Source organism: Arachis hypogaea, chromosome 12 (assembly GCF_003086295.3).
Source record: "Arachis hypogaea cultivar Tifrunner chromosome 12, arahy.Tifrunner.gnm2.J5K5, whole genome shotgun sequence".
Taxonomy (NCBI): Eukaryota; Viridiplantae; Streptophyta; class Magnoliopsida; order Fabales; family Fabaceae; genus Arachis; species Arachis hypogaea.
This window is the reverse complement of record NC_092047.1, coordinates 8,834,852-8,854,617: the sequence shown is the minus strand read 5'-3', so window position 1 is coordinate 8,854,617 and position 19,766 is coordinate 8,834,852. Positions and strand designations below refer to the sequence as shown.

Genomic DNA, 19,766 nt, shown 5'->3' with positions numbered 1-19,766 from the left:
TGAGAGTGATACAATAACAATTTTTAACTTTGTTCTTATATCATATGAGAAATTAAATCGGTCTAACTTATTTCTAAATGAACTTGTCTGCCACTTATAAGAATTATTAGACTTTTAATTTTAAATAATGTGAGACTTAATAATTTTTTAACTATCACATCCCTGCCTTAAAAACTTTGGAAAGATGTATTTATCACGTAAGTTTTTCTAATGAATAGACTTCTTATTAACGTTTTTTAATCAATAATTCATCATTCACCTCTGGAACTTCAACTACTAGTCTATCTAATTCTATTCCTACAAGAGATTAGGAGATTGGTTGTGGTTTTATTAATTAGTTGGTTAGTGATAATAGTTATCCTCTGTAATTATATTCTATTATATATATATGTGTGTGTGATTTGAGCTATAATTTGTTGGTTTGTAAAAATTAAATTTTGATATGTTATAAAAATATTATCTTTATTTAAAATATAGTCAAATAAATAAATTATACTTTTATATAAAATATATTCATAAAAAAGTAGATGGTGCGTACACGTGCATGATGCGCAGACAAGCGACGCGTACGCGTGCATGATGCGTACACGTGCATGTCGCGTACGCGTGCATGAGCCACGTGCTAGACGTATCAAAAATCGATGGGGGTGATTTTTGGGCTATTTTTGACCCAGTTTTTGACCCAGAAAACACAGATTAGAGGCTGCAGAGTAGAGGAATCAGGGAGACACTTCTCATTCACATAATTTTAGGTTTTAGATGTAGTTTTTAGAGAGAGAGGCTCTCTCCTCTCTCTACGTTATAGGATTTAGGATTTCTCTTCTACTTTTATTTGTCTTAGCATTCTAGTTTATTGATCTCCCTTGTTGATTACTTTATTTTATGAATTCTCATATTAGACTTGATTTTCTATTCAATACAATTTGAGGTATTTCATGTTTATTGCTTGCTTCTTCATTTGTTGTTATTGAATCCTTGCTATTGGTTGTTTAGATCTAATACTCTCTTATCAATTTCCTATGTTTTTATCATATGCACTCCAAGTGTTTGATGAAATACTTGGGAGAGTTTTAGTTTAGACTTTTATGTTCTTGGCTTGGGATAGTAACTTTGGAACTCTTGAGTTACTAATGTCCAAGTAATTGATGATTGGAAGCCATTGACTCTAGTCATCACTAATTGATTTAGTGGATAGCTAGGACTTATGGACTTGGATTAATATAGCTCATTTAACTTTTCTTTACTACTAGTTAGAGGATGATTTAATGGGATTGATCCTTGCCAATTCTCACGTTGTGGTTAGTGATAAGTATAGAGATCCTTGACCACCAAACCTTGCCAAGACCTCTTTATATCATTTAAATTTCTCTGCAATTTACTTTCCTTGTTCTTAACCCAAAACCCCAAAAACATACTTTTTCCATAACCAATTATAAGCACACCTCCCTGCAATTCCTTGAGAGACGACCCGAAGTTTAAATACTTCGGTTATCAATTTTATTAGGGGTTTGTTACTTGTGATAACTAAATTTTTGCATAAAAGGATTCTTTATTGGTTTATAAGCTATACTTTGAACGAGGACTTATTTGTGAATTCTAGACCATGCGAGGAATCCGTTCATCAGGCGGCGATGACAGAGCTTGAAGAAGAAAGTAGCGTTGGAGGCTAGGTTTTTTTGAGAGAGGGAAGTAGATGCGTAAGTGAGTGAGAGAGACAGACAGAGGCTTCTTTTTATTTTTTTGGTTGAAAAGTGAAAACCGGTTCGGTCCGATTGGCCAGTTTTCCGCTGGATCAGTGGTTCGTCACCGGTTTTTGGATCAATGGTTTCAGGAGGCTAATCGGACTGTGATTGTTGCTAGTTCACAGTTAGACAGGTCGGATTGGTCGAATCGGTCCAGTTTTTAGAACTATGATTATTTCAATATATCCGTAGTTGTCAAAATCGAAAAATCGAACCGGTAATTGAATCGTTTAGGCTACTGATTCACTAATTTATTAATTTAATCGGTGGGTCACTAGTTGAACTGTATAAATTACAATTAATATATATAATTTAATTTATATATATCTATTCTATTATATAAAAATCAGGTTTTGCACTTAATAATAAAGCTGGCGTGGCATGCTTCTATGGGTGTTTCTTAATTTATTTTTTTAACTCATTAAATACAATTCATTACGATGGCTTAATTATATCAACTAATTGATTTGATTAGATATTTAAGTATCACACAATTTAACATTATGTATACCAATTAGTTGAATATAGTTGTTAGAGTATAATTATGGTCAATTAGATCATTTAACATTATTCAACATATCTGAATATTTATTATAAGATATTACGTCGTTATTATTTCGATTCTCTTATCACCTATAAATACCCTTCTATATTGTATCATTCTAAACAACTTGAATACTTACAAATATTTTTTCTATTGCTCCCTCTTCCCTTTCTAACATGGTATCAGAGCCATGGTATCTTCCTTGAAGAGGATAAGTTGACTTTCTTCTGGTGAAATCATCATACTTTTCATACTTTTTTTTGTGTCATTTTTTCCTTTCTCTTTTGTCAATGCTTTGATGTTTTTTTGACCTCACCGATTAGCTCATCCACTACTTACTTATTCTCATGGAGAAACCATATATCTTTTGTCACCTTCCGATAGTTTGTCATCTCTTTGCACTTTGTCACTTTTCAACAGTTTTCCACCAGTTCACCATCTTTTCATCAGTTTTTCGATAGTTGGCCACTCTTGCGGCAGTTCCGTCTACGTTCTCTTCTGGCAGTTCCGTCTGTGTTCTCTTCTGGCAGTTCCGTCTGCGTTCCCTTCCGGAAGTTCCGTCTGCACTTCCTTCCGACGGTTCCGTCTACGTTTTCTTGTGGCAGTTCCGTATGCGTTTCTTTGTGGCAGTTCCGCGCTTCCTTCCGGCAGTTTCGTCTACGCTTTCTTCCGGCAGTTTCGTCTGCACTTTCTTTCGATAATTCTGTCTGTGCTTTTATCAGGCAGTTCTGTCTGCACTTGTTCTATTAGTTTATGCTTTTTTTATTTAGTTATTTCAAATAAGTTTCAAACTCAAGTTGTCACTTGAGTTTGAGGAGGAATGTTAGAGTATAATTAGGATCTATTTGCATTATTTAACATATCTGAATATTTATTATAGGATATTATGTCTTTATTATTTGGGTTAAGTATGATTTTGACCCTAATGTAGAGACCGAAAATTTATTTCGTCCCCAGCCCTTTTTTTGCTACAAAATGGTCCCAAAGGTTTCAGTTTATTTTAAAATCATCCTTCGGACGAAAATACCCTTCCCCTTCTTCCCCTAAAATCAACCAAATGCAGGAACAGAAGCAGAATGTAGAAACAGAAGCAGGCAGAAGTAGAATGCAGAAGCAGACAGCTGAAGCAGTGAAACAACAACAATGAAACAATAACAACTAGAAGACCAACACCAACAACAACAATGGATAATGAAGCAACAACAAAAACAAAACCAGAAGAAGCAAAAACAGAAACAAAAATAGAGGCAAAAACGGCGAGCGGCGACACTGAACGCAGTTTCCCCTTCTCCATCACAGGCGGTGCGGGCACAGCGGCGCGGGGATCAGGGCGTGGGGCACAGCGGCGCGGGGAGCGGGGAGCGGGGTGCGGGGCACAGATCGTAGGGCGCAAAGAGCGGCGGCGCTACCTTCCCTTCTGGATTCTCTTTCTTCCCTCCCCCCACCCACCTTCTCTTCTCGATTCTCTATCTTCCCTCCCCCCAATTCTCTTTCTTCCCTCACCCCCTTCTCTTTCTCCCCCCTTCTCGTGTTCCCTTTCTTTCTTTCTTTTTTTAATTTTATTTTATAATTTTTTTAGGAAAAGGTAATTTGGTAATAAAAAAAATTTTGGTAAAAAAGACGATTTTAAAATAAATTGAAACCTTTGGGGCCATTTTATAGCAAAAAAAAGTCTGGAGATGAAATAAATTTTTGACCTCTACGTTAGGGACCAAAATTGTACTTAACCCTTATTATTTCGATCTCTTAGCACCTATAAATTCCTTTTTATATTGTATCATTTTACACAACGTGAATACACACAAACTTTTTTTCTACTGCTCTCTCTCTTACCCTTTCTAATAATAATAAATACAATTTAATTTAGTTAGAAGTTCATTGTTTTATAGTCCTATATATATATATATAAACATGATAGAATAAAATTGTAAAAATAATATTTTTATCACTTTGGATATTTTAACTCTTTTTTTTCTCTTTACGTGTAATTTTGTTTTGCGCTAACTTTGTTTATTTAATGATAAAATATACTCATATTAATTCTATCATATAATAGTTTATTTTTCTCCTATGTATTTTGATTTGCATAGTTACTATTGATCTTGCTGTTTTAGTTTTCTTGAATTGTTCTTTATTTTTTTATAACTTGATAATTTAAATAAAAAAGCAAAGAAAGAAAAAAAAACAATGGCCGAGGGCAGAGACTAGAAGCCTAAAGTAGCAACATCATTCCTCGGCATTATTATTATTAATACGAACTTTGTTATTTCTTTTCTAACATTCTTTAATATGAACTTCATTTCTTTTTCTTTATTATTATTAATATTTTTATTATTTTATTCTCTAATTATAAATCTCCTTATAGTTATAATCATTCTTTGATAGAATATTTTTTTGATCTAATAAAATTTTTTCCTATTTTTTGTCAAAAATAATTTATATTAAAAAAAATAAGATACAAATTAAAATTTAAAATTTAAATTTAAATAAAATGTGCAAAAAGGGTAACTATCGAATTCATTTGGTAGATTTAAACTCTTCGTATTTTTTTCATTGAAAATTTAAAATACTATTATAAAATTTTAGATATTTTTTATCTTATTGTTCTTAAATTATACATTATACTGTGTATTTGAAGAGTTTCATCTTTTTTGAAATAATAAGTGTGACATTATATAATTTTTGGAAACAAAGGAATAATGAAGTTGAAGTGAGTAACAAAATTGATTATATAATAAGATACAAATTTTTTGAATTTCTAGCATAATTGACAAATTTTTAGTTTCAAAATAAATTTTTACTTTATTTTTTTATCTTTTATTTGATTTTTTATAATTTTTTATTTTCTTAATTAATTATGATTGTAATAATTCATTATAGATTTGTGTTTCGTAGAAAAAATTTATCAATCATAAAATACAGAAAACTAAACCAAAAAATTTAAAAAATGTTGATTAATCACAAAATAAAAATGTATGAATTATACTTTAATTATGTTGTAAAATACAAATTGGGGCTATTTAAAATTAATTTTTTTACCATTAATGTTAACTTAAATTATAATAAGGTAATAAATAAAAATTGTATATAATAATTTAATTTAATTATTTATACTATCAAAATTATTCTTTATTATATCTCATTTATTTTTGTTCATTGGTGATATTTAATTGTCTATTTTAAATAAAAATTTGAATGGATTGAATTAATTTTTTTTAAATTAGTAATATAATTATTGTGACATTTGCTTTGCTCAGTAATATTTTTTAATTCATTTAATCTGATTAATCATCTCTTTCTTATTTTATGCTAATTTAAGTAATTAAAGTTAATAAATTTCAGTTATTTTAATTCTTGTAACTTTTTATTCTAATAATGTATTTCAATTAATGCAACAATTTTAATATTTATATGTCATTAATAATAATAATCTCATTTTAAAATGACGTTTTATCCCCAATATATATATAATATGTTTAATTGTAGAAAATTTACTTTTTTTTATACGATTAGATTAGACATATTTATATTCAATTTATTTGATTACTTAATTAGAATTAATTATATTAAAAGATTAGATTAAGATTATAGTAGACTAATTATATTGTTATTAATTAATTATATTAAAAGATTAAGATTATAATAGATTATTATTATTTTTTTACTTTTTATTTAGATATTAATTCAGATATTAATTTTATTATTATTTTTTTTATTCTCTTATTCTATGTGTTTATTTTTATAAATCTTACTAAATTAAATAATGTATATCTTCTTTTTATTCCTCTTTTATATACACATAAAATTTATTAAATTATTTTTCTTCTGTCTAATAATTTGTTTCTCTTTCTATTTATATTTCTTTCTTTCAATATTTTATTGGTTCTTATTTTTCTAAATTTTACGTTAATAAATGTATTTGTTCTTATTACACCTAACATTTTTTATTTATGTGTAATATGCATTCTTATATATATTATAGAAATATGATTTGATTCTATTAACTTGCCAAAATTTTTTGAAAAATCTAAAGCTAAAGCACAAAAATATATTTATAGATATTTTATTTTTTAACTAAAAAATATAATATTTTTTGCTATATTTGTTGAAATCTTAAGTTAAATATGAATATTAATTGTTGAAATAGAATAAATATATTTTAAATTTTTTTCATCTAAAAAGAATTTTCTATCGATGTTAAAATAGATAGAAGTAAGTACATCTTTATATTGAAAATACGAATTTAAAAATATTATATTCAATTCTCAATAGTCAACCTCTCATTTAATCATTGTATGTTCAAAATTTTTTTGAAGAACTGAAATAATTTTAGGTATATAATTTTTTGTAAAAATTTAATTAATTCAAGATATTTATTGTCGTTGATTAAAAAAATAAATTGAAATGACAATTTGATATTTTTATACTCTTAAAATATAATTTATTTATTTTTATAACATTCTTTATCATCCAATAATCACATTAATATAATTTAATTCAATAAAATTATTTATCATAATTTGATTGAATAAAAATTCTGTTTTATTTGAAAATTTTAGGATTTCTCAATCTCAAGTTCATCCATGTTAAATCATTAAAAAATATAATTGAGAGCGCAGAAGCATCCCTTCATTCGAGAGCATAATTGAGATCAGAGAGCTTAACTCTTGTGGTTATTTGATCTTTGTCAACCAAAATCTTCTGTATCCCTAATAGGGATGAATCACAACTACTCCACTGTGAAAAAAGAACTACGGAAGCGGGTTTGATGTGTTGGAGACCAAAATTCTGAAGTTATTATTTATATTTGAGTGTGACAATCATTAAACCCTAAAACTCAAATAAAATAGTATATATGATTTTAATCTCATTTATCCAAATAAAAAGTAATAATAACTTATTTAATTCAACATTTATAACAATAAATGAGATCACCGTTATATAAGTCATTTAATGTGAAATTACTTAATTTGTGATTATAATTAATATATGTATTGCTCATAAATATATTAAGAAATAATAATTTCCTAACAATTTTTTACTTGGGCTATACACATATATTTTCCTGAGATAATTACATATTATAAATTTATGCGCAAATCTGAATGTTATTTCTTAGATTAGTTTAATAATCTGGTCTGTCTCATATATTAGTTAGGGTTAAGTACGATTTTGATCCCTAATGTAGAGACCTATAATTTATTTCGTCCTCGGCCTTTTTTGAGCTACAAAATGGTCCCAAATATTTAATTTAGTTTTAAAATCGTCCTTCAGACGGAAATACCCCTCCCCTATGCTTCCCAAAAGCAACCAAAAGCAAGGCGCAGAAGAACCAGCAAATAAAGCAGAAACAAAAGTAGCAAGCAGGAGCAGAATCAATAACAATCAAACAACAACAACAACTAGAAGAAGAACAACAACAATAACAATGAATTATGAAATCAGAGCAAAAACAAATGGGAAGAATGAAACTGAAGGAAAAAGATTTTGCAGTGAACCAAATGGGAAGAGTGATCATAATCCCTGAAGAACGACTTATGGATCCTCTACAACATCATCAACCCCAGCGATTATGTGACGGCCGATACCTCCCGAAAGGTCGACCACCAACTCAACGACGGCAAGAACACCACCGCCTCACGTGTCAGGCTCTCCATCCACCTCAAGGTCACCTGCCGCGACTTCCACAAGGACTCTTCCACCCTTCGCATCTACGGGCGCAACCTCGAGCCCAACGGTTACGTCGCCGTCCGATCCTTCCACACCCTCACGTTGGAGTGCAACAAACCCTTCGAGCTCCACAAGAAGCTCTGGAATCACGACGTCGTCGATGTTCTCTTTCTCTCTCCCTCTGCTCTCTCCTCTCTTGCCGTTAGTGTGAATATGTGTTGAAGAAGAAAGGAGCAGTGACAAGGAAGCAGCAGTGGCGGCAACGGCGTGGAGGTTTCCCACTCTCCATCACAGGCGACGTCGCGACGGCCACCTTTCCCACACCCCCTCCCCCCGCGACTCTCTTCCCTCCCCTTTCTCTTTCTCCCCGGCCCCCATTCTCTTTCTTCCCCCACCCCGTCGTTCCCTTTCTTTCTTTCTTTTTTATTTTATTTTATAATTTTTTAGTTAGGGATAAAATAGTAATAAAAATAAAAAATTAGGTGAAAAGGACGATTTTAAAACAAACTAAAATTTTTGGGACCATTTTATAGTGAAAAAAATGCCGAGGACAAAATAAATTTTTTGCCTCTACGTTAGGGACCAAAATCGTACTTAACCCTATTAGTTATGAAATGACCGCAACTTTTATCACATTAGTGTCGCAACAAAACCACGATGATCGTCATACTAAAATACTCAACCACATAGATCAAATTTGGATGAGAAAATTCAGAAATTACATGCAAAAATGATATCATGCATGCCTATTTTCAACTAGTCCAGTTTGAATAAAAATTCTATTTTATTAGGTGATAGACTCAGAAGAAAATGCAACGACAACACCCGGGCTCATAGCGATGACAACTAAGTGATGAGTCTGCGGAAGAAGAAGAGAAGAATTTAACAGACTCACAATGTGTGTGTGTGAGAGAGAGAGAGAGATGGGGGGAGATTTACCTAGAGAAAAGGGATTTGGTAGGAGAAAGGTGGCGACGGACTCAACAACGACGGTAATGGGATAAGCAGCGATGGCGACATGTGCTGTGAAGGAAGATGAGAGTTGTGAAAGGGTAGGTGGCGATGGGCTCAGCAACGACGATGACGGGACCTATAGGGTTCTTTGTGAAGAAGCTGAGAAGAAGAAGACTCTGGGTGAGAACGACTGGGTTTCTCTTGCATGGCTACAGAGTATGATTGAAGTTGTGAATCACTAAATCCGTGATGTGAGGCAAATCCTAATCCCTAAAAAATGTTTATATGTATATATCCGGGACGGGTACACTCTAAACCTGACCATGCCCTATCCTAAGCAATATCTACCCCGACTTAGGTCAAGTTATTACCCTCCCCAACCGGGTATGAATGGGTTGGGTACCCGTGTATTCGGGTACTTCTGTTAAGTCTAATCACGCATTAATACTCCATTTATTAAGGTTCTACCGCTAGCCAATAGATTGGTAGACGCACAAAGCGAGATTCTAATTTCTAATAGTTGTTTAAGCAGACGAATGAAATAATTACTTAACAAACTCAAATTAATTAAGACAAATACTAATTATTTTTAATATTTTAATATTAAAAATCTTAAAAATTTAATTTTAATTATAACTTTATAAAATATTTATAATAATAATTACTAAATATTTTTTATTTAATTTTTTAATAAAATTTTTTATATAATTTTATGTATTATCCCGTATAGAGTACGGAAACATATACGGATTATATATTAAAAAAAGACAAATGTAATGAAAAGAAGTTGCCAGCCACTATACATGCAAGAAGACCCAAGTTTGAACCTAAAGATTAGTTTTTTTTTGTTAATTGTTGATTTGCGGGTCTAATTGATTCACGCTGGTTTTGGTCGGGTTTTTTTCTTAGTCAGTTAGAATATTAAATCAGACCGATTTAAAACTCCGTTCACCAATTTTTCGATCAAATTGCCAAATTCAATCTGATTTTAATAACTATAGTTATATCTGTTTTTATATTTTATTCTTATTATTCTTGATATCTTGTTTTATTATCATTAAATCACTAGTTAAGTGATTACTTAATAATTATACCTTAAACATTCTTCCTTCTTTTACTTTAATTATTCGAATATTATTTATAAAAATTAATATCTTTTGAATATTTTTTTCGACAAAAAATAAGTATAATTTTTGTTACGAATTTTAATATGATTATCTTTTCTATTTTTATTATTATATAAATATATACACTAGAGATTTAAATTTTTCTAAAGTGAAAAATTAAAAACTTAATTACCCTTAAATTAAGATAATAAAATTTACACGGATCACACCTAATCAAATTTACGAATACAACATGAATTAGTGATTAATTATCTATTTTGTCATTTTACAATTTTTTTTTTCATATATTAGTATTAGGACAACTATTTTGTTGTGATTTCGTTCTTCCATCATAATACCTTTTGTGGACATTTTATTCCTCAAATTGGATAGTAATTTTCAAAAGTAATTTATTAAAAGTAGTTTTTAAAAATAACATTTTAAATATTATAATGGAATGAAGATGAATGGATTAACTTGCCCCACATTACACTAAAGACAAACATAAACATGCGTATGCAAACCAAATCCAAAAAAAAAAAAAAACAATAAATAACATACCCAAGCAACTCGACTTTGAAGATAGTACAGTTCTTAGAAAATCCATAAACTAGTACCCACCCAAGTCTTAGAAATAGGACATGATAAATTAAATCGTACCTTTATTTCTTGCAACTACTAACATATAACAAGCTGAGAACACCTAGTAAATATCATCTTTCTCCTTCAATTCTTTGGCACTCACAAGGTTTACACATTTAAACTTCTTCCTAAGAACCCTAGCCAAACACACCGCATCAACTTTTCCAGTCACCACCAATTTGTCTCTATCATCACCTTCCAATGCCACTGAGCTTACACCTGAATAATAATAATAATGTTGATGATGATTAGTGGTCGTCAACTAAAAACCCGGGTGTTTCAGCATAGCCCGCTTTTCGCAGCAATTCAAAGGCCTCTTTCGGGCCATAACCGTATGCCTCATAAGGGAGTGGCTTGAACTCCCCTCTATCAATTCTGTGCAATAACGGGGTGAAGATCTTCCATGATGCCTGATATAGTTAAGCACATTACATTAGTCTTTCAAGGATATATGAAACATTGTATCAAACCATGTAACAATTTGTTACCTCTAATTCATCTCTACGAATGAATTGTTGCTGATCGCCTCTAATCCTGCAAAACGTGATACAATTGCCATTATTATTCAACTCAAATCTGTTTCTTTCGAACTATCGAACTGATTGGTAAGTCATCCGTTAGTGTTATTATGTGGCTTCGATGTATAATAAAAGAATGCTAGAAAAAATTGATAATTCATAAAATAAGAACTGGGAAAGTGAATATTGATAATTCATAAAATAAGAACCGGGAAAGTGAATATACGTGTCGAGAATGAGATTCTCATAAGCATCCTCAATGGTAACCCCTTCCTTCCGCCAGTAGAGCAATTCCTGTTCACTTTGATGTGTGGACATATCCAAATTACCTAGCTTGTACTGCAACAACAGCAGATATCATGGATTTGTAAAAGTCTTATGCAGCAAATGCATAATCTAAAATTCTAATATATAATGGTTTTAAAATACACTACATTAAATTATCAAGAGAATGAATACAAGAAATCAATAGATGGAGTGCACTTCTTCAGTGATTCGGCAAGAAGATTTAGTCTGATTATTACAAGTTGAGATAAAAATAAAATAATTTTGGATTTAACCGTGCCAATTCCGCATTTAGATATCCCGAAATTTGATTCCAAACAGTGTATTGGGAGATCTATATTTGCTATATGAACATCAAACTTCCAATCTCAATAAATGTATCTGACAATATAGAGAATCGTCGAAACGTAGGCGATCATATACCACAAGCTTCGTGTAAATAGTTTCTAAAGGCTGTAGGCAGATACGAAACCCATTTCTCCGATGCTTCTGACCTAGACATGCACAAGTTTACAGTGAGGATTCGTTTTGCAGACATCAATATTTTGATGAATGAGGTAAAGTATTTACTAGAAAACATTTATATTCACTTTCAAAGCCGATAAAGAACATGTATCTATGCTTGTCATGTTTGCGATTATGGATTATTGAGATGATCAACATCTCAATACTTTTTATGTATGAAGAGATAACACCCAAAAATGAAAAAGGTACGGTACCAGGAAATATCAGGAGAATTTCATGAGGAACATCCTTGAAAATATCATCAGGAACATCCTTGAATTGAACTCGTATCTCTGTTTTTCTAGAATCTAAGGCCTTCCCTGCTCTTAGTATGAAAGGAACACCTGATGCCAAAAAGAAAATCATGGAATGCATGACGACATAATTATGTTTATTTTCCTTTGGGAAGAAAAATGCTAAAGATTTTATCATACCTTCCCATCTTTCGTTGTGTATGCGCAGAATAACAGATGCAAAAGTTGGAGTGTTCGACTCATCAGGTACGGCTGGGTCATCTCTATAGCCCTCATATTGTCCAAGAACAACCTCATCGTCACTAATGGGTACTACTGATTCAAGAACCTGCATTTTTTGTGACCAATAGAAAACACTTTAGACTTTGATTGCATGCTATGGAACATCTCAAAATCTACATAAATATTGAAGTGCAACAACGAAAGGTTCCGGTTATGAAAATATCTCATTGATTCAATTGAAATTTGCAAGTATGAGAACCCGATTTAAAAGGAGAACAAGGATTTTCTGTCTGATATTGATGGCCTCATATCAGAAAAGTCAAATGAAATAGCAGCATAACATGATAATTTTGGCATAAATTGAAGGGAAAATGCGCACACCTTCACTCTCTCATCCCGAATGTGCTCAGGATTGAGAGAAACAGGCCTTTCCATAGCAACCAAGCAGAGAACCTAAACGGTAGAAAAGTGATGAGAAAAATTCAACATATTCGCTATCTTATGAGCTATGATTTAACAGAAGCGTCCACTTGACAAGACAAAATAATTATAACAATGTCAAAGTATATTATTCTATATCATTATGAAAATAAAGAGCTCACCTGAAGCAGATGGTTTTGAATAATGTCTCGGATAATTCTGCCAAATTAAAAGTTGTACACTAATGATTTATACTTCCACAGGCGTAATAAGAGAAATTCTATACAAAACGAATAATAGATATTCAATATTGATGCATATAAAAAAAATGAAAAATCAAAGTTCAACTTTCAATATCATCAGTGAAAGTAAAATTGCTATACAGAAATTCTTTTCATTAGTATCTCTCACTCATCATTTGAAAGCATCATTGAATAATTTGACTAAAGCAAAATTCTACACATACCCATATTGATCAAAATATCCACCATGGACTTCAACTTTAAAATCCTCTTTGAAAATTATCTGCAATGAAATCAGCAGCCAAATGTTCATTTGGTGTGCACATCCAAAAAAATGTTGACAAGATTAACCCTTAAAAGTTACAACCTTGGGTGAAACCATTAAGCCAATTCCGTAACTTTGACTTAAAAAAAGAATCTCACCTGTACATTGTCGATGTTGTCACGGTTCCAAAGAGACGAAAACAATTGATTTGCGAAACGAAGTACCAACTGCCGATATGAATAAAATGAAAAGGGTTAGATAGAGCTCATGGAGCAAACAATAAGTATTAAGTACATCATCATGTAACCACTTTTTACCATTTTCTGCACTAGTTCTTTTCCCAAGTAGTGACCAATACGGTAGATTTGTGGCTCCTCAAACAACTCTCCAATCTGAGTACTTAGTTCTTCTGCAGATTCTAGGTCCTTTCCAAAAGGCTTCTCAACAACAATGCGTGTCCACCCACCAAGATTGGCTAAGAAAAGGCAGCAAATGTAACATCAATAGAAACAAAAGTTAGACATTATTCTTTCCTTTTTAATCGATACATAATAAATAATAACGCATGCAGTCACCCTGTAAATCCAAAATCTACACCGGCAGCAGCTGTATTTATAGCATTTAAACATAAAATATATGTTAGAACCATAGATTATAACTCTTACATTTATTCATGCAACAAGCCTTGATCATCTTGCAAACAGATGGATATACTGAAGGAGGAAGTTCAAGATAGAAAAGCCGCCGAGACGAACCCCCTCTGCTGTTTTTCGAATATTCATGCTCTGAAATCTCTTTCTCCAACAAGCGAAAACCTTCCTCAGAATCGTAAGAGCCACTTATGTATTTGATCTAAATGGAAGAGAAAAAATGAGACAGAATGAACATTTTAGGCTGATCAGAAGTGTTTTTTAGTGAGACTAAAATGAAATTTATATACAAGTACAACAACGCAAACAAGGGAAATGCTAACCAGATTCAGAAAATCCCATACATCTTCCACCTGTTCCGGGGAATCATCTTCGTCAGGAATAAGATACCTGCACGAGTCATGTTTGTTATGCTTATAAACAGTTTAGATACTATAAATTAAAATCTATGAACTAATAGGATAACGCAGTTTCTATAGAACAACTTGGTGAAACAACCCGCGAACAAGAATTCATGAAATGTTGACCATAGAAAAAAGTGTATAGTAAAGATTTCTTGGCTAATTCAAAGGAAACAATTGCAACCATAAACTCGTCTCCATAAATATTTGGAAAAAGGAAGATGCACTTTTCTCTCTGGAAAAAGCCTCACTCTCGCAATTGATCTCTCAGTTCGTCATCAGAGACTTCTGTCCTTGCATAACCAAAAATTTGAACTTCTGTTGGCGGTAGTAATCCCTAAAAATAAATTCACCAAGTGTAAGAAACAAATCCTTCAAGAAAAAGGAAACAACTATTAGAAAATATCCCATCTACAAAAAGAACAATAGCAAAGACTTTGATATATTGCTCTATAAACAGAAGGCACCAACCTTCTCATACAGGTGGAAAAGTGCCAGAAACAACGACTTCTTCTCAGCCAGATCACCAGAAGCACAAATCAAAACAATGGAGAATGAGCCAGTTTCAGATACATTTGAAGACTCTCTTGTTCCCATCCTTTAGCAACTATTTATCACGTATCAAATCAGAAGAAGAACTTAGAATCTCTTCCCCAGAATCTCCCTCATCTTTTTACAAAAAGCCCACTCTACTTACTCAAGAATTAGGGAAGTGCTTTTCGTACGATTCGCTTGCCCAAGTTCAAACTTTTCCCGTGGAAGGACAGGAAAGGGGAAAGCTCAGAGGAGAGAGTGATTCAGCTGCTAACAAGCGCACCAAAGAAAAATGAAAACACCCCTTTTAACTACCAAATTTATCAAAATTGATCCAGATAGAAACAAAAATAAAAAGCTACAAACTTACTTTTATCAAGCAAAGAATATTAGGATCCAAGTGTGAATCCAGAGCAGAACTGCAGAAGAGAGTAGCAAAGTCAAGTCATCAAGATGAACACTACCTTCTTCTTCTTCTTCTTGCAAAAGCCTAAACCTCGATTGATTCTTGGTTAATTATACCGTAAAGATCAAAGATTACAGATATTCCTTTTCAAGTAATGATATATATCGAGTATCGACATGTATCTAGAAGGTGATTGTCAAGCTTTGCATTAGTGTCATTCAGGATTGGATGTGATGGAAGGGCCGGCTTGTAATGAGCCATGGCTGGAGTTGTACCGCGGATCAGGCCTAAAATGGGTATGGGCCTATGGGTGAGTGGCTATGCTCTTTTTGGACCTTGTAGTTTTTTATCCCGAACTGATTGACTGTATTTTTATAAAGCTGTATTTATTGTAATATTAGAGTTAAACAAAATTATAATTTTAAATTATTTTATTAAAATTAATTTGAATTGTAATAATTTAATTAATAAATAAGTAATATGATATGTATTGTTCGTATTTTTTTAGATATGGTATTAAATGATGAGAAAAGAACAAAAAGGTCCTTAACTTTTTGCCTTGCAGACATTTTTGTCCCTGACCATTGAAAAATACTTTTAAGTCCCTGACCTTCACAAAATTTGGACAGATCAGTTCCTAACGAAGGCATTTGGACGGATCAGTCCCTGGCGGAGGCATTTGAACGAAAATGTCTGCGGAGCAAAAAGTTAGGGACCTATTTGTCCTTTTCTCTAAATGTATTAACTCGAATGTAGGTATTAAGTATATAAGAATTATGTTTGAATTAAGAATTCTTTAAATGAAATTATCCCGTTTAAAATATTTAAATTATGATTTCAATCATAAATTACAATTATGATTTAAAAAAATTTCTTTGATATGATATTACATTTTTTTGCACTTTACTATTAATATATTGATATTGCAAGTCTAAATTACAATATTTTACTAAATCTTGACTGAAAAAGAAAATAGTTACGTGTTTCTATCATCTAATTTATCTATCTATTCTATCTATTCTTCTATTCTATTATATAAAAATCAGATTTCTGACACTTAATGATGGAGCTGACGTGTCATGCTTCTGAGAGTGTTTCTCGATTTATTTCTTTTAACTCATTAAATACAAGTTATTACGATAAACTAACTATATCAACTAATTGATTTGATTAGATATTTAAATATCATATAATTTATTATAATTTATATCAATTTAATTTAGTAGTATTTTTTAATTTATTTGTTTTAATATTTTGTTAGTATTTTTTAATTTATTAAACTAAATTTATTGTGTGTACTAATTAATTAATTTGATTAATTTATTAGTCATTAAAATAATAAATCTATAAATAAAATAGGCAACTGAGATATTTTCAACTAATAATCAAATCAAATTAAATCAAATATATTAAGCTAAATTTAAATCATGTGAATTAAGGACTAAATTAAAATAAGATAATTTCCTACTTATTCAAGTTGATTGCAATAAATACAAATTAATTTTGTTAAATAATCATAGTTGTCGGGTTTACTATATATAGATGGCCACACAAAATTATAAGAATCGTGATTTTTATCATTCTTGCTATTTCAATTCTTTTTTTCTTCTTCTTTTTTTTTTCCTATATGTATAATTTCTTTTATATATAAATGTACCCAAAATGAGAAAATACGGATGAGTATTTTATTGATTATTTGTTTGATGAATATATCTCAATTTAAGCATTTTACTACTATAGATGGAAGTTGACCTGTAGCAATTCAAAGTAGCCAATGTATTTTTTTATAGTATTAGATAGCAATTCAAAGGTATTTAAAGGTATTTTTATAGCAATTCAAAGGTATTTAAATTATTTTCATATAATAAAAGTGATACGCTTCAAAAAATATTTATATATAATTTATTAACAAATATATGAGATATTTATTATAATTTTTTTTTTAATAAAAATATCATTGTATTAAAGTGATGCATTTTAAAGATGTATAAATGAGATTTTTATTAAAAAAATTACAAGATAGCAAATGCTATTTTATTTTAATTTTATCCTTAATATTTAGTTTTAATTTTACCTTTACGGTTTTAATATGTTTCAATTATATCATTAGTGTGAACAATATTAGTTATAACTAATCAATTATATTATTTGATTTGACCAAAATTAAATAAACATCAAATTATTTAATAAATTATAAATAAAAAATAAAATAAATGAATTTTATTTAAATTATTCTCTTATTATTTTTTATATCTAAAAATCAGAATGTACTTTTACGTATTTTGATTAATAGTTCTTAAAGGAGTTATTATTTTATTTACTAATATTTTAAATTTTTTATAATATTTTCATAAAACTTGATTAATAAGTTCTTTTTCACAATTCTTTTCTTGAATTTTTTAACAAAAATATAACTTAATTTTTGTCTTTCATCTTTTATATTCATTGATTATACAAATTTTTTTGTAGTGTTTTTTTACAACTACATGTATTATTTTTCTGTCTTTTTTTACTTTTTTAAAATTATTTTATTACCTTATTTTTAATTATTTATTTTACTTTCACTCCTCGTATGTTTATTGTATTTCACTTTATTTTTAATTTTATAGTTAACTTTTAATTATATAAAATTTAATAGTTTCTTTTAAAACATGCTTAAATATATTATCTATTATATACAATCATTAGGATAAACAATGAAATATAAATTGAATATATAATTTAATTTTAATTTAAACTAAAAACTAAATGAATTGTCCGAAAAATAGCAACCAATTTTGTTTTTAATTTCTCTATAATTTATTTAAAGGTAAAAATCTCTCTATAACCATTAACATCGCCGATACAAAATTATAAGTCTTTATAAAATAAATAACATATATATAGTTTTAAAGTTATTAATTATAGATTATGGAAAAATTTTTTTAAAAATTATGGATTAACATGTAATTTTTTTATATATATTTTTTAAATTTTCAGACTTATCAATATTTAAGTTGTCTATACATCACTTTTCAAAATATTATGATTTCACAAGTTATAATATGTGGGGTAAATCACCTTTATAAATCATTTGCAAACCAATTTTACGTATATTCCCCAAAGTAAAAAAGGCTATGCGCATGTCTCAATTTACATATCTATGTAAATTAAATTTATGGAGTTTGAATTATGTGTTTTCGTAGTAAATCGAATCTATAAGATTTGAATTACTTGAATACTATCTATGCTACTAAGTGAGTATAAATCGAACCTTATTACTTCAATTTAGTATGCACTATATAAATCGAAATTTATAGATTCGATTTAGTAGGGATGACATCATTCGAATTCTTTGAATTCAATTTACTCTCAAATCACAATGTCAAGTAATTCAAATCCTATAGATTCGATTTACTACTTATTTCCCTAATTTGAATTCATTGAATTCGATTTATGTAAAAATATAAATGGATACAATTAGTTAACGTTTTTGGATTTGGGGGATTTAGGTAATTTTGGGGCGGTTTTGATTTATCAACGTAAATTAATCTAATATGTTATATTAGTTATTGTTATATATATGAAAAATGTGACTTATTTATGCATTATCTAAATTAGAAGAATTTGTAGGAAAATAAAATGTTGTAGAAGAAAATGAATGGAAAAATCAAATTTTCATTATTTGGATCAACAAAAAATTGAATGGAAAACATACAAGTGTATGTGGAGCTCATGTAAATTTTTTCTCTTTGAAAAGAAAACTTACGAAGAAGTGTATACATGGATAAAAATATAGAGTTACCATTTGAATTATAATTTATATATAATATATAAAAACATTAATATAATTTTAGTCTATTTTTTTTTTCTCTTCTTACTTTTCCTTTCCATCCAAGCAAAAGAAAATTTTTCTTCTATTTTCTTTCCATTCATTTTTTCTTCATCTAAACAGCACACAAAAAAATATACTTTTCTTTCCTCATTTTTTTTCTTTCCTTTTATTTTCCATCTTATATCCAAACAATAGCTCAGTGTTTATCCATTTATCTTCTATTAATATTGTTATAACAAGGATACATGTAACTTTATAAAAATGATATAACCTAAACTTTGATTATCTGAGAATTTATTAAGTGGCTAGAATAGCTCCACGTCACGAACCAATGAATGCTAGCAATGGGGATGATCACAAAAACAGTCAAAACAGGTATTTGCAGAGATTACTCCCATTTTGGAGCTAGATTGAGACTCGTGAAATCTTCAAGACCTGCCACGCGAAAATGGATGGGGACTAGGGATGGCAAATGGATCGAAATCCGTTGGGCTGACTTGCATAACCCGCCAAAAAGGCGAGTTGGGCTGGAAATTTGAGACCGTCAAACTTAAAAAGCCTGCCTACCTCGCACTGCCTAATCCCGCTGGGCC

The 19,766-nt window shown here is 30.1% G+C and overlaps 1 protein-coding gene across 2 annotated transcripts; it reads right to left on the bottom strand.

Annotated features, from left to right (window-relative positions):
* Positions 1-10,553: 10,553 nt before the first annotated feature.
* On the bottom strand, positions 10,554-15,620 carry LOC112726702 (glucose-6-phosphate 1-dehydrogenase, cytoplasmic isoform). 2 transcript variants are annotated; one of them, XM_025776200.3, is made up of 17 exons: positions 15,324-15,620; positions 15,117-15,220; positions 14,891-15,026; positions 14,671-14,756; positions 14,342-14,408; positions 14,034-14,220; positions 13,686-13,843; positions 13,527-13,595; positions 13,328-13,386; positions 13,044-13,080; positions 12,823-12,894; positions 12,400-12,547; positions 12,181-12,309; positions 11,885-11,955; positions 11,403-11,515; positions 11,147-11,192; positions 10,554-11,068 (listed from the first exon to the last, which is right to left on the bottom strand). In XM_025776200.3, exons 3-17 carry the CDS (start codon positions 15,014-15,016, stop codon positions 10,907-10,909), a joined length of 1,530 nt encoding a protein of 509 aa, XP_025631985.1. In that variant the 5' UTR covers positions 15,017-15,026; positions 15,117-15,220; positions 15,324-15,620; the 3' UTR covers positions 10,554-10,906. The 2 variants fall into 2 exon arrangements, with proteins under 2 accessions (XP_025631985.1, XP_025631986.1); XM_025776201.3 differs by having other exon boundaries at positions 15,117-15,223; positions 15,324-15,598.
* Positions 15,621-19,766: the final 4,146 nt, after the last annotated feature.

What these genes read in the sequence shown, in the direction of transcription:
- LOC112726702 (XM_025776200.3), bottom strand. Translation starts at nt 15,016, where the DNA reads ATGGGAACAAGAGAGTCTTCAAATGTATCTGAAACTGGCTCATTCTCC. An exon ending in CTGAGAGATCAATTGCGAGA is followed by an intron (nt 14,409 to 14,670) that starts GTGAGGCTTTTT and finishes TGACTCGTGCAG; the next exon opens with GTATCTTATTCCTGACGAAG. An exon ending in ACACAACGAAAGATGGGAAG is followed by an intron (nt 12,310 to 12,399) that starts GTATGATAAAAT and finishes TTTTGGCATCAG; the next exon opens with GTGTTCCTTTCATACTAAGA.